The 11,277-nt window shown below is 43.6% G+C and overlaps 2 protein-coding genes across 2 annotated transcripts in view; one reads left to right on the top strand and one right to left on the bottom strand.

Annotated features, from left to right (window-relative positions):
- The first annotated feature begins 938 nt into the window (after window positions 1-938).
- The window catches only part of LOC106582401 (protein mono-ADP-ribosyltransferase PARP14), a 41,815-nt gene continuing 31,476 nt past the window's right edge, over window positions 939-11,277 (top strand). The window contains exon 1 of the mRNA XM_045704827.1: window positions 939-1,077. The gene's annotated coding sequence lies outside the window, so the exon portion shown is untranslated. The remainder of the gene's footprint in view (window positions 1,078-11,277) is intronic.
- On the bottom strand, window positions 3,213-11,091 carry nmi (N-myc (and STAT) interactor). Its single transcript, XM_014165449.2, has 8 exons — window positions 11,007-11,091; window positions 10,766-10,924; window positions 10,469-10,585; window positions 10,200-10,359; window positions 9,958-10,064; window positions 9,473-9,659; window positions 9,186-9,289; window positions 3,213-3,987 (listed from the first exon to the last, which is right to left on the bottom strand). The coding sequence occupies exons 1-8, from the start codon at window positions 11,070-11,072 to the stop codon at window positions 3,784-3,786; spliced, it is 1,104 nt and encodes a 367-aa protein (XP_014020924.2). The 5' UTR covers window positions 11,073-11,091; the 3' UTR covers window positions 3,213-3,783.

Here is an 11,277-nt window from a genome sequence, read left to right as displayed (position 1 = left end):
ACTGTTCCCAGCCTGCACACTCACAAACAGAGCTGCTGTACTTAGCCCAGAGACTGCAGACACCCCATTACACTTTCTGGCGCCTTCTGAGAGCCAATGGAAGCCTTAGAAAATGTCACGTTACAGCAGAGATGCTGTATTTCGATAAAGATGCCACAGAAGGAGAAGTAATTGTCAGACAGGGCCCTTCCTGTATGGAATCTTCTCAGGTTTTGGCCTGCCATATGAGTTCTGTTATACTCACAGACACCATTCAAACAGTTTTAGAAACATTAGAGTGTTTTCTATCCAAATCTACTAATTATATGCATATTCTCATTTCTGGGCAAGAGTAGTAACCAGTTTAAATTGGGTACGTTTTTTATCCGGCCGTGCAAATACTGCCCCCTAGCCCCAACAGGTTAACTGTATAGGTCCTAAGAGGCTCCCTTTGAGTAGGCTGACACCAAAAGAGAGCAAAAGGAATAAAGTGCTTCAGTAAGGTTTGTTTCTTAGTGTTCATAACCATGGTTATCAACTGTACCACAGAAATGGAAAGTAAATCACAGAAATGAGATGTTGTGGTGGCAGCTGCAGAGAAGTACTTGGGTGTATGATATTTTACTGCAGAAGAGTTAAAAGGTGTGTTGAGCGATAGAGTCCCATCCCCGGGCTGCTGGCCTGGCGTAGGATCAGATAAGTAGTGGAACAATGGTTAGGTTTTAATGGGTTTAGGGTTAGTTGGTAGGGTCATTTTTATTCCCTTCCCTTTTTGTGTCACAAAGTGTAATGAATTCACACTCCAGAACAGTGAACGGAAACACAGGGCTAGATGAGAGAAATAGATCAATAGGGAGGACGTAACCGGCCTCACACTCCACTACAGTAGGTGGCGTTGTAACCACCTTTCAGTGTGTTGCGATCAGCCAATATACATTTAAAGAAGAAGAAGCTGCAGTTGGATCCACTCCAAAGTGCCGCATGTCATGAGGACAGACACCTGTCTCGATGAGAGAAGACGTGAACTGCAACTGGACACAGGTTTTTGAGACTCCTGTTTCCACGAATCAAGGACAAAGATAGTATCGCCAGTACCAGGTTAGTTGATAAATCTCTGCTGACCTGGTGTATAGCCATACCTGTAACTACCAGTATGATTGTACATTTTTGGGGGGTTAAATCACATTATCTGGTGTTAGTCTGTAGCTAGGGGAGGCAGGGAGTCCCTCTACCCTCTCTCTGAGGAACGTGCCTGTGGTGACCTACTGGGCTAAATCATAGAAAGATCTTTCCTCCCCATATCACTTTCCAATTTAAGTAGAAGACAGTTTGCCAAGCGTAATCTTACGGTGCGGTCACAGACTCAATGTCTCATACTGTAGATTGTCATTACCTCACTCAAGGGAGTTAGCCAGGGCTGGTAGATATATGGAGACTATAGTGACAAAAGATCTTGCAAGTCTGAGGTTCTACTGGGCATTGCTTTGGGTCCTTATTGGTGTTGAACTCAATGTAGCAGCACACACGAAAGCTTGGACTACCATAGACTAAAATGAAGTCAATCTAATAGTGACTTTACCAAAAAGGCATCTCTGTAGCTACTTAGCAACTGTAGCTTGTGATATGTTTTGGTAATCAGTTTTGCATGGATGCATACCTTTCTTAGGTTTGAAGAGTTTCACCTTAATCAGGGCTCAATAGAGGGTGCGTCTACCACAAAGCACAGCATCCTCCTTCCATCTCCATGTCATAGACTTGGAGAATTCAGAACATATCTATACCATGAACCATGGAGGAACGCTAAACAACTTCTGTGCTGCAGTATTCAAAAGGCCCATGTAACAGGCAGTCAGTTTGTGGCTAGAGATTGTACTGTACAAACTTTGTCTGTCTGCTTTAATACCCATGTCTGGTATTGATTTACAGTAAGGGTTAAGTCAGGGCGAATCAATAAATATTACAGCTTACTTCCGGACTTATGACATGGCATGCTGTGATTGGAGGCAATCACTGCAGTTTTAGGGTTTTCAATTATGAAACGACCCTTTAAAGGCCCGCGTGTGATTTATGAGTCCATAACAGAGACTTTGTGTGTCCAAAATGGCACTATATAGGGCTCTGGTCAACATTCATCCACTATATAGGGAAAAGTGTGCCACACAATGTATTTTATCGAAATATAGCTAGAGAACTGTGCTTTGCATTGCATTTCCTATCAATTGATCAGCATTATGGGGTGTTTGTAGCCCCTCTACACTGACGTAACAAATAGCTTAATTACCTGATTACCATTCAAGTAAAGTTTATGATGCGTAACCAAATTGCTGTGTGTTGGAGTACTTGAGGAAGTTGGGAATAATGATAAAGCACTGCCATCTAGTGGCCTTTAGCAGTCTTTATTTACTGTTGAGTTGAACACTGAACAAAAATATCAACACAACATGGAAAGTGCTCGTTTCATGAGCTGAAATAAAAGATCCCAGAAATTGTCCATAAGCACAAAAATACTATTTTGCACAAATTTGTTTACATCCCTGTTAGTGAGCATTTCTCATTTGCCAAGATAATCCGTCCACCTGACAGGAGTGACATATCAAGAAGCTGATTTAGCAGCATGATCATTACACGTGCAATAAAAGGCAACTCTAAAATGTGCAGTTTTGTCACACAACATAATGTCACAGATGTCTCAAGTTTTGAGGGAGCGTGCAATTGGCATGCTGACTGCAGGAATGTCCACCAGAGTTGTTGTCAGAGAATTGAATGATAATTTATATATCATAAGCAGCCTCCAATGTCGTTTTTAGAGAATTTGGCAGGGCGTCCAACCGGACTCGCAACTGCAGACCACGTGTAACCACACCAGCCCAGGACCTCCACATCCGGCTTCTTCACCTGCAGGATTGTCTGAGACCAGACAGCTAATGAAACTGAGGACTATTTCTGTATGTAATACAGCCTTTTTGTGGGAAGAAATGCATTTTGATTGGCTGGGCCTTGCTCCACAGTGGGCCCACCAATGGCTGCACCCCTGACCAGTCGTGTGAAATCCATAGATTAGTGCACAATGAATGTATTTCAATTGACTGATTTCCTTATATGCACTGTTAACTCAGTAAAATCTTTGAAATTGTTGCATGTTGCGTTTATATTTTTGCTCAGCACAGATTATCACCTGCGCTGTTATCAATATTTTAATGGTGTGTATTCAGGCCTATATTTAAGCACTGTAGTCAGAAAGCACACAGGTGTTTAATGAAACAATACAATGTGATATACATTTTATGGGGTGAAATTAAGTAGGTGGGTTACTCAATGGGATTATCGATACAGTAAATTCATGATTCATGTCATGATGACCGATTTTAAAAACCCATGATTTGAAGTTTGATTGAAAAACACCTTCAATCATATCACAAAGATGCCTGACACAGAGAAATAGCCATAGTATCTCTAGATGTAAACAACCACTGTGCATTTTCATTTGTCCTCTTCTAATAGTTTGACTATATAACTATAAAGATCCTTCTAATCAATATTATTCTAAACTTAAGGCACTGCACACGGCATTATCACGCATGTTTTTGGCCTTGTTAAACTTTATCAGTATACAAAGTTGACATGACTAATTTCACAAGACTTACAGATCAGTTTTGGTATAATATAGTGCTGCATGTCAGTGGGCTATAGATTATGGTAAATGCGGATGAATACATCATCACTAAGGTTTATTCATGTGGTACCAACTAAGTACTGAGAATCATGAGCATAGATGTATCGTAAGAGGATGGCCGTTCGTTAATGTTAGGCCTCCATCTCAGCCACGTCCTCAGTGAAGAAGGCCTTGACCTCATTGCCCCCGGAGACATACTTGATGCACTCCACCTCCCCTCCATAGTTACTGGGCTTCTGGAAGTGAATCTCCAGGTGATCCTGCAGGTCCTCCTCATCCTGGAAGTCTGTAATCCCGCACAGGAGGATGGTGCGCTTCGGAGTGCCGCAGAACGTCTGCAACAAAGGTTAAAGTAAAACACTCACAGTTGATATGCATGTGTCAGTCAACTCTACACAGAACATCTGAAACAAGACAGCAGAAAAACGTTGGAAAAGAACCATCCTGTTCATTTGTGAACACAGATATGTTAGCAGTCTGTCACAAGAATACCACATAAGCACGTGTCAAAGTTCTGCTCCAGTAGAGACTACAGCTGGGTGATATGGACAAAAATCCATATTGCGATTAAATTGCCTGAGTTGATCTGATAACTATAAATAGAATGATATGTTTATGACAATGAACTACAGTTTGTGTTTAATTATCCTTTAAAAACTCAGCAAAAAACGAAATGTCCCTTTTCCAGCACCCTGTCTTTCAAAGATAATTTGTAAAAATCCAAGTAACTTCACAGATCTTCATTGTAAAGGGTTTAAACGCTATATCCCATGCTTGTTCAATGAACCATAAACAATTAATGAACATGTACCTGTGGAACGGTCGTTAAGACACTAACAGCTTACAGACAGTAGGCAATTAAGGTCACAGTTATGAAAACTTAGGACACTAAAGAGGCCTTTCTACTGACTCTGAAAAACACCAAAAGAAAGATGCTCAGGGTCCCTGCTCATCTGCGTGAACGTGCCTTAGGCATGCTGCAAGGAGGCATGAGGACTGCAGATGTGGCCAGGGCAATAAATTGCAATGTCTGTACTGTGAGACACCTAAGACAGCGCTACAGGGAGACAGGACGGACAGCTGATTGGTACATCCGGAAATGACACCTGCGGGACAGGTACAGGATGGCAACAACAACTGCCCGAGTTACACCAGGAACGCACAATCCCTCCATCAGTGCTCAGACTGTTCGCAATAGGCTGAGAGAGGCTGGACTGAGGGCTTGTAGGCCTGTTGTAAGGCAGGTCAAATCAAATCAAAATCAAATCAATGTTTATTTGTTATGTGTGCCGAATACAACCTTACAGTGAAATGCTTACTTACAGGCTCTAACCAATAGTGCGGAAAAAAAGGTGTGTGTGTGTGTGTGTGTGTGTGTGTGTGTGTGTGTGTGTGTGTGTGTGTGTGTGTGTGTGTGTAGGTAAGTAAAGAAATAAAACAACAGTAAAAATAAATTTGAAAATAACAGTGGCAAGGCTATATACAGACACCGGTTAGTCAGGCTTATTGAGGTAGTATGTACATGTGGGTATGGTTAAAGTGACTATGCATATATGATGAACAGAGAGTAGCAGTAGCGAAAAAAGGGGTTGGTGGGTGGTGGGACACAATGCAGATAGCCCGGTTAGCCAATGTGCTGGTTGGTCGGGCCAATTGAGGTAGTATGTAAATGAATGTATAGTTAAAGTGACTATGCATATAAGATAAACAGAGAGTAGCAGCAGCGTAAAAGAGGGGTTGGGGGGGAGGGGCACACAATGCAAATAGTCCAGGTAACCATTTGGTTACCTGTTCAGGAGTCTTATGGCTTGGGGGGAATAGGCTTTGTCGTGCCCTCTTCATGACTGTCTTGGTGTGTTTGGACCATTCTTGTTTGTTGTTGATGTGGACACCAAGGAATTTGAAGCTCTCAACCTGCTCCACTACAGCCCCGTCGATGAGAATGGGGACGTGCTCGGTGATCCTTTTCCTGTAGTCCACAATCATCTCCTTAGTCTTGGTTACGTTGAGGGATAGGTTGTTATTCTGGCACCACAGGTCCAGGTCTCTGACCTCCTCCCTATAGGCTGTCTCGTCGTTGTCAGTGATCAGGCCTACCATTGTTGTGTCGTCAGGAAACTTAATGATGGTGTTGGAGTCGTGCCTGGCCATGCAGTCATGGGTGAACAGGGAGTACAGGAGGGGACTGAGCACGCACCCCTGGGGCGCTCCAGTGTTGAGGATCAGCGTGGCAGATGTGTTGCTACCTACCCTCACCACCTGGGGGCGGCCCGTCAGGAAGTCCAGGATCCAGTTGCAGAGGGAGGTGTTTAGTTCCAGGTTCCTTACCTTAGTGATGAGCTTTGAGGGTACTATGGTGTTGAACGCTGAGCTGTAGTCAATGAATAGCATTCTCACATAGGTCTTCCTTTTGTCCAGGTGGGAAAGGGCAGTGTGGAGTGCAATAGAGATTGCATCATCTGTGGATCTGTTTGGGCGGTATGCAAATTGAAGTGGGTCTAGGGTTTCTGGGATAATGGTGTTGATGTGAGCCATTACCAGCCTTTCAAAGCACTTCATGGCTACGGACGTGAGTGCGACGGGTCTGTAGTCATTTAGCCAGGTTGCCTTTGTGTTCTTGGGCACAGGGTCTATGGTGGTCTGCTTGAAGCATGTTGGTATTACAGACTCAATCAGGGACATGTTGAAAATGTCTGTGAAGACACCTGTCAGTTGGTCAGCACATGCCCGGAGCACACGTCCTGGTAATCCGTCTGGCCCCGCAGCCTTGTGTATGTTGACCTGTTTAAAGGTCTTACTTACGTCGGCTATAGAGAGAGTGATCACACAGTCGTCCAGAACAGCTGATGCTCTCATGCATGCCTCAGTATTGCTTGCCTCAAAGCGAGCATAGAAGTGATTTAGCTCGTTTGATAGGCTCGTGTCACTGGGCAGTTCGCGGCTGTGCTTCCCTTTGTAGTCTGTAATAGTTTGCAAGCCCTGCCACATCCGACGAGCGTCGGAGCCGGTGTAGTATGATTCAATCTTAGCCCTGTGTTGACGCTTTGCCTGTTTGATGGTTCATCGCAGGGCATAGCGGAATTTCTTGTAGGCTTCCGGGTTAGAGTCCCGCACCTTGAAAGCGGCAGCTCTACCCTTTAGCTCAGTGTGAATGTTGCCTGTAATCCATGGCTTCTCGTTGGGGTATGTACGTACAGTCACTGTGGGGACGACATCCTCAATGCACTTATTGATAAAGCCAGTGACTGATGTGGTGTATTCCTCAATGTCATCAGAAGAATCCCGGAACATGTTCCAGTCTGTGATAGCAAAACAGTCCTGTAGTTTAGCATCTGCTTCATTTTTTTTTATAGACCGAGTCACTGGTGCTTCCTGCTTTCATTTTTGCTTGTAAGCAGGAATCAGGAGGATAGAGTTGTGGTCAGATTTACCAAATGTAGGGCGAGGGAGAGCTTTATACGTGTCTCTGTGTGTTGAGTACAGGTGATCTAGAATTTTTTTCCCTCTGGTTGCACATTTAACATGTTGATAGAGATTTGGTAGAACTGATTTAAGTTTCCCTGCATTAAAGTCTCCGGCCACTAGGAGCGCCGCCTCTGGGTGAGTGGTTTCCTGTTTGCTTATTTCCTTATACAGCTGACTGAGTGCGGTCTTAGTTCCAGCATCTGTCTGTGGTGGTAAATAAACAGCCACGAAAAGTATAGCTGAAAACTCTCTAGGCAAATAGTGAGGTCTACAGCTTATCATAAGATACTCTACTTCAGGCGAGCAAAATCTAGAGACTTCCTTAGATTTCGTGCACCAGCTGTTGTTTACAAATATGCACAGATCCCCCCCCCCCGTCTATCCTGCTGGTGCAGCGTTTATATCCATGTCGTCATTCAGCCACGATTCTGTGAAACATAGGACATTACAGTTTTTGATGTCCCGTTGGTAGGATTTTCGTGATCGTACCTCGTCTAGTTTATTGTCCAATGATTGCACGTTGGCGAGTAATATTGACGGTAACGGCAGCTTTCCTAGTTGCCTTCTGCGAGTCCGGACGAGGCTCTTCGTCCTCTGCGTCGCTTCCTTTTGCGAATAATTGGGATGTCTGCCCTGTGGGGTGTTTGGAGAATATCGTGTGATTCCTGCTTGTTGTTGTTGTTGTTGAAAAAATCTTTGTCTAATCTGAGGTGAGTGATCGCTGTCCTGATATCCAGAAGCTCTTTTCTGCCGTAAGATACGGTTGCAGAAACATTATGTACAAAACTATTTACAAATATAGCGTGAAAAACCCCCACATACTAGCACAATTGGTTAGGAGACCGTAAATCGACGGCCATCCCCTCCAGCACCATCAGACCAGGTCCTCACCAGACATCACCGGCAACAACGTGACCTATGGGCACCAACCCAACGTCGCTGGACCAGACAGGACTGGCAAAAAGTTATCTTCTCTGACGAGTCCCGGGTTTTGTCACACCAGGGATGATGGTCGGACTCGCGTTTATCGTCAAAGGAATGAGCGTTACACCGAGGCCTGTACTCTGGAGCGGGATCGATTTGGAGGTGGAGGGTCCATCATGGTCTGGGGCTGTGTGTCACAGCATCATCGGACTGAGCTTGTTGTTATTGCAGGCAATTTCAACGCTGTGTGTTACAGGGAAGACATCCTCCTCCCTCATGTGGTATCCTTCCTGCAGGCTCATCCTGACATGAACCTCCAGCATGACAATGCCATCAGCCATACTGCTCGTTCTGTACGTGATTTCCTGCAAGACAGGAATGTCAGTGTTCTGCCATGGCCAGCGAAGAGCCCGGATCTCAATCCCATTGAGCACATCTGGGACCTTTTGGATCAGAGGGTGCGGGCTAGGGACATTCCCCCCCAGAAATGTCCAGGAACTTGCAGGTGCCTTGGTGGAAGAGTGGGGTAACCTCTTACAGTTACAACTGGCAAATCTGGTGCTGTCCATGAGGAGGAGATGCACTGCAGTACTTATTGCAGCTGGTGGCCACAGCAGATACTGACTGTTACTTTTGACCCCCCCTTTGTTCAGGGACACATTATTCCATTTCTGTTAGTCACATGTCTGTGGAACTTGTTCAGTTTATGTCTCAGTTGTTGAATCTTATGTTCATACAGATATTTACACATGTTAAGTTTGCTGAAAATAAAACGCAGTTGACAGTGAGAGGACGTTTCTTTTTTTGCTGAGTTTACTACTACTACTAGTTTGTCCCATTTAACAGTCACCCATATTAGAAAACGTATTTCATTTCAAACTTCACATTTCTCTAGTATAGACTAGAGAAATGTGTTGATCATTTTGGTTTATCGTCCCAGCTCTAGTAGAAACTATGTAACCTTATACAGCAAGCTGTGGCTCCTGACTTGGAAAACCCAACATATTTGAAACAGTCATGGCAAAGTCCAGACAGCTTTGATCTGATTGGAAAGTCACAACAGGACAATGCTTAGGAAGGGCATACTGTATGTAAACAAATGACAGAGAAAAGATGAGCGACTGTTTTAATTTTTGAATCTCACCTGAAACTTCTTCAGCTTGTAGTTGTAAACAAGGTCAACTTTCACATTCACCTCACGGTCCATATCCACTCTGTACATCCTTTTCAGGGCCAGCCTCTCTGCAACTAGAAAAGTAGATACAAGTATTTAAAATATGAACTCTTCTCTGATTAAACATATTGAATACGGCACTTTCCAATAAAACAAATAATGTTCCGACACTGACAAACACACACACACACACACACACACACACACACACACACACACACACACACACACACACACACACAATAGATGTACTGTACCTCCAGTGTTGAGGAAGGTGATTTGTCCTTTCCCAGTGTGCATGTCATAGTCCACCTTCTGCACCTCTCCTCCCCCCCGACTGGGCTTGGAGAAGCTGATCTCCAGACGGTCTCTCATTCGTTCCTCTGACAGGGTGAACGGGACATTGGAGAAGCTGAGTGTCTTTGTGGAGACATCAAGGTGTACCTGCACAGCAACAGCCACATAACTTGGTTACAGGTGTGTCACCTGGACAATAGCACAGCAGTGAATCATCAACAATACAAGTCATTATAGACACCATTGTATCAAGTGAATGGTATAGTTTTCTTGAAAGAATCCCTAATTCCTTACTCAAAGTTGATTGGAACACACCTTTACACTTTGCAGTAAATAAGATGACTCTAATCTAGAAAACAGACTCCATAGTAAACTAAATAATTATCCCTAATGTCTTCAAGGCATTTCATTTAACTTGACACATTCATTGTGTGAAATGGTGTACCTCAAACTTGACAAAGGGGTCCAGTGTAAGGCTTTTGGGCTTCACATGCACCTTGTCTTTATCACAGGACACAGTACACTTGGCCATCTTCAGAATCTGGGCAGCCACTGAGAGAGAGGGAAGGAGAATCCCAATATAACACATTCAACATTATGCCTCACATTCAACATAATGACGAGTTATGTAGATTAATGTGCACTGTCTTTATGAAGCCACAAAGATGGACGTCCTGTTTCCTGTACCTTTCTCCTCCTCAAAAGTGATGAGAGCCTGCCCCCCCTTCAGGAGCACTGATGGTCTCTGGGCAATGGTGAACACCCCTTTGATGTGTTGGCCGCTGTCATCGCTGTCCTCCTCCTTACCGGTGAACTTCACCTTCTTTTCAGGGATCTGGACATGGATCTGGAACCAGCAGTAGAGTGTGATTGTTGTCCATGCCAGAATTGCTTTCTTTTTAGTCCTCTCAAAATATTTGAAATTCATATTTAAGATCTGTTGTTACATGACCTACCTTAAACCTCTGCTGTAGTGTAGCAGACTCTGCCTTCTTAGCCTGTAGCTTAGCCTGGCTTTTCTTCAGTTTCTCCATCAGATCTTTGTTACCCTTCTCAAGCATCGAGATATCATTCTGTGTAACAATAACGTGCAAGTGGTTACATTTGAAAAACATATTTGAATCATCCACCACAGCCTCAATATCTATCTGGGTGACTATACAGATAAAACTACAGTAGAAAATATAATCTAAATATCCATTGAGTGAATGTTATTTTAAAAGGCTTTCAGCCACGGGCAGGTACATGACTACCTGTATTCCTTTCACAGTTTGAGAGAACTCATCCTGACGTTGCTCCCCCCGTTGTTGAAGGGCTGTCAAATCTTTTGAAGCCTCTTTCTTTGAATCTTCTGCGCTCAGTTTTGCCAACTGCAGCCTAGATTTTTCGTCCTCTGCCTTCTCAACTTGTTTCTGCATAATAATAGGAAATAAATATTTATGTAAAAAACATGAATTTGACAGATAAATAGCTAAACTCTGCAAACAGGCTTACCGTCCATTTTTTCAGCTCTTCCTTGGCTTCAGACAGTTTATGTTCTTCATCATCGACGATATCCATCTATTTATAAAAGGAGATTTAATGTATTTCGAAAAAAAGAATAGTCAAAGAAAATGATTGTCCAACTGGCCTACATGATTTTACGCTACCTTTCCATTCACAACGGGCTTGACGGCGTCAGAGTCACCCATTATCTGCGTAAAACTCCAACAATTATTATTGTGATCATGTTACTTTTTATATGACAGATTCATTCATGGTCAGT

The sequence above is a fragment of the Salmo salar genome, chromosome ssa21 (assembly GCF_905237065.1).
Source record: "Salmo salar chromosome ssa21, Ssal_v3.1, whole genome shotgun sequence".
Lineage (NCBI taxonomy): Eukaryota > Metazoa > Chordata > Actinopteri > Salmoniformes > Salmonidae > Salmo > Salmo salar.
The sequence above is the reverse complement of the archived record's forward strand: the minus strand, read 5'-3'. Positions and strand labels throughout refer to the sequence as shown.